The 2,335-nt window shown below is 30.2% G+C and overlaps 1 protein-coding gene across 1 annotated transcript; it reads right to left on the bottom strand.

Annotated features, from left to right (window-relative positions):
- Window positions 1–1,502: 1,502 nt before the first annotated feature.
- Window positions 1,503–2,333, bottom strand: LOC18038122 (DEAD-box ATP-dependent RNA helicase 52C; the record flags this gene model as incomplete). Its single annotated transcript, XM_006429871.2, has 1 exon — window positions 1,503–2,333. A coding segment is annotated over one exon (387 nt), but the record flags the coding sequence as incomplete, so codon positions are not given.
- Window positions 2,334–2,335: the final 2 nt, after the last annotated feature.

The following is a 2,335-nucleotide window of genomic DNA, read 5'->3' on the forward strand; positions in this document are numbered from 1 at the left end:
ATATTATTATTATTATCACTAAAGTCATTATTTTTATAATAATTATTAAAATATATTAACTTTATTATTTTAATAATTAATCATAATTATTATTATTGTTTTTATTAATACTATTATTATGAAAATTTACTAATTTTATTATTTTAATTATTATCAATGTCGTCGCGTTGTCATCATCATTATTATTAAACTTTACTAATTTTGTTGATTTAATTAATACTATTGTCATTATTGTTATTTGGCCTCAATTAAACATTAAATATATTTTAATTTTTATTAGAATAAATAAAGTAATAATATTATTTTATTATTTTATTATCAAATTATATTCATATATTAATAATTAATAATAAATTTAAATAATGTTAGTTTAATATTAATATAAAATTAATACAGTACAGTGTAATACCAAATATTGTACAATATTATTATAACATACTGCTAATTCAATATAATATAATATAATACACCTATATTAAATAATGCAATATAGTGTACCAAACGAACGCTTAACTCTTAGAGTGATGATGACCGAAAGGGATGTAGAGAAAATAGAGATAATCATGGCGGGGTTTTTTACGATGGTTAATTAGCCATCATAAAAAAATTTAGGCTGTCATAATAAAAATTAAGTAACCACCCTATATTTAAAAGAGGGTTTAGAAACTAATAAATTTACTATTCAATTATTTTTTTAATCAAGAATAAAGTATAAATTAGCATTACAACAAGATTCACAAGCTCAAATATCCAAAAGAAATGGATAATTCTCAAGAAACATAAAGCTTAGAAGCTTTTGAAATATTCTTAAAAAATAGTAAATAAACTAACTTCCTTTTATATTATTCTTTGTTTATCTTTCTATGATTTTGTCGGGCTACATTTAGAAATTAAAAAAATTAAAATGGCTCCCTTAAATTTTAAGCGTAATATTAGTATTTTATAGGTAAACTAACATATGATTTTGTCGGGCTACAGCATCACTTTTTTTTTTTTTTTAGTCAAACTAGGTTAATGAATCAAATTTTAAAATTAAAAACAACATGAGCCATATAAGTAAATATTTAAAACCTTTAAACTTTTATGATTTAATAATAACCAAAAGGGACTGCAGTGTTAATAACCAACGGAACACATCTCCGCCATTGAGCCATTGAAAAAATTGAAAAAATTGAAAAACAGTTCTGCCACTAGATCTATTGGCTGAATCAGAAAAGTACAAAATTTGGGTTACCTTGTAACTATTGCAAGGTCGCTGGACCCTAAAATTCATTACTCATACCTCTACATAGTTGTATCTCCTTAAAGGAAACGATAGCTTTCCTTCATACTTTGTGCACTTGATTAGAAGAGAAATGTTGAAAGGAATGAGTGCGCTTGTGCGCGTGTATATAAAAAGCTTTTCATGACATGTACATTTTAAAATTCAAAACAAGAACCAAATTAAAGGACAAAAATAATCGTGAAACAGAGTTCCCTAACCCCATATAACAAGACAACAATTGATAAAAGAGAAAGGACCTAAATGATTACAGAAGCAGAAATTTAGGATCAATATAACAAAAGCCAAAACTTTCATGTATAAGGACTAAATGCCCAATGTGTTAAAAGGACCTCCCTCTCGATTCTGTTCCTTCTCCAGCGCCTGTGTTCCACTCTCAATTGAACAAAGCGCCTAATACAAGGAATCCTCAACCCTACACTTTGTTTAATGATCTTCAAAACCCAAAATTCAATCCCTCATACATCAAAAGCTATTAAGTTTACAAAGCCCACATAAACCCTTAGGAGCCAACCTTCTTACTCAAAATCGATGGAACTAAGAGCAAAAGAATTTCCTACATTAGAAAACCAAAGAGAGCTAAAGACACAAGTAAACAAAGACGGACAGAGAAATAATCCTTTAATTGATCATCAGTAAAAACAGTTCAGTATAAAATGGGATCTTAATCCCATGCACTGGTCGCACCATGATTGCTGTAACCATATCCCCCGCCATAACCACCACCAGGAACCCCATATGCACTGCTACTACTATTCACCCCACTGTAATAGTCATTAGATGTGCCTCTAGTAAATGAGCCGTCTCTTCTGAAGTCACGGGCACCAAAACGGTTTCCTCCAGACCGCTTACTTTTCCCACCACCATAATTAGCCCGTGATGCGTAACGATTAAGCCAAGCAGGTACTTCCTGATTAGCTTCTTGCATTAGCTCAGTTAGAGGCCTTGCCAAGGACATATTGTTCTCGTTGAAAAAGGCTGTGGCCAATCCTGATTTTCCGGCTCGTCCTGTCCTTCCTATCCGATGAACATAATCATCGATGTCATTGGGCA

This window comes from Citrus clementina, unplaced genomic scaffold (genome assembly GCF_000493195.1).
Source record: "Citrus clementina cultivar Clemenules unplaced genomic scaffold, Citrus_clementina_v1.0 scaffold_6, whole genome shotgun sequence".
Lineage (NCBI taxonomy): Eukaryota > Viridiplantae > Streptophyta > Magnoliopsida > Sapindales > Rutaceae > Citrus > Citrus x clementina.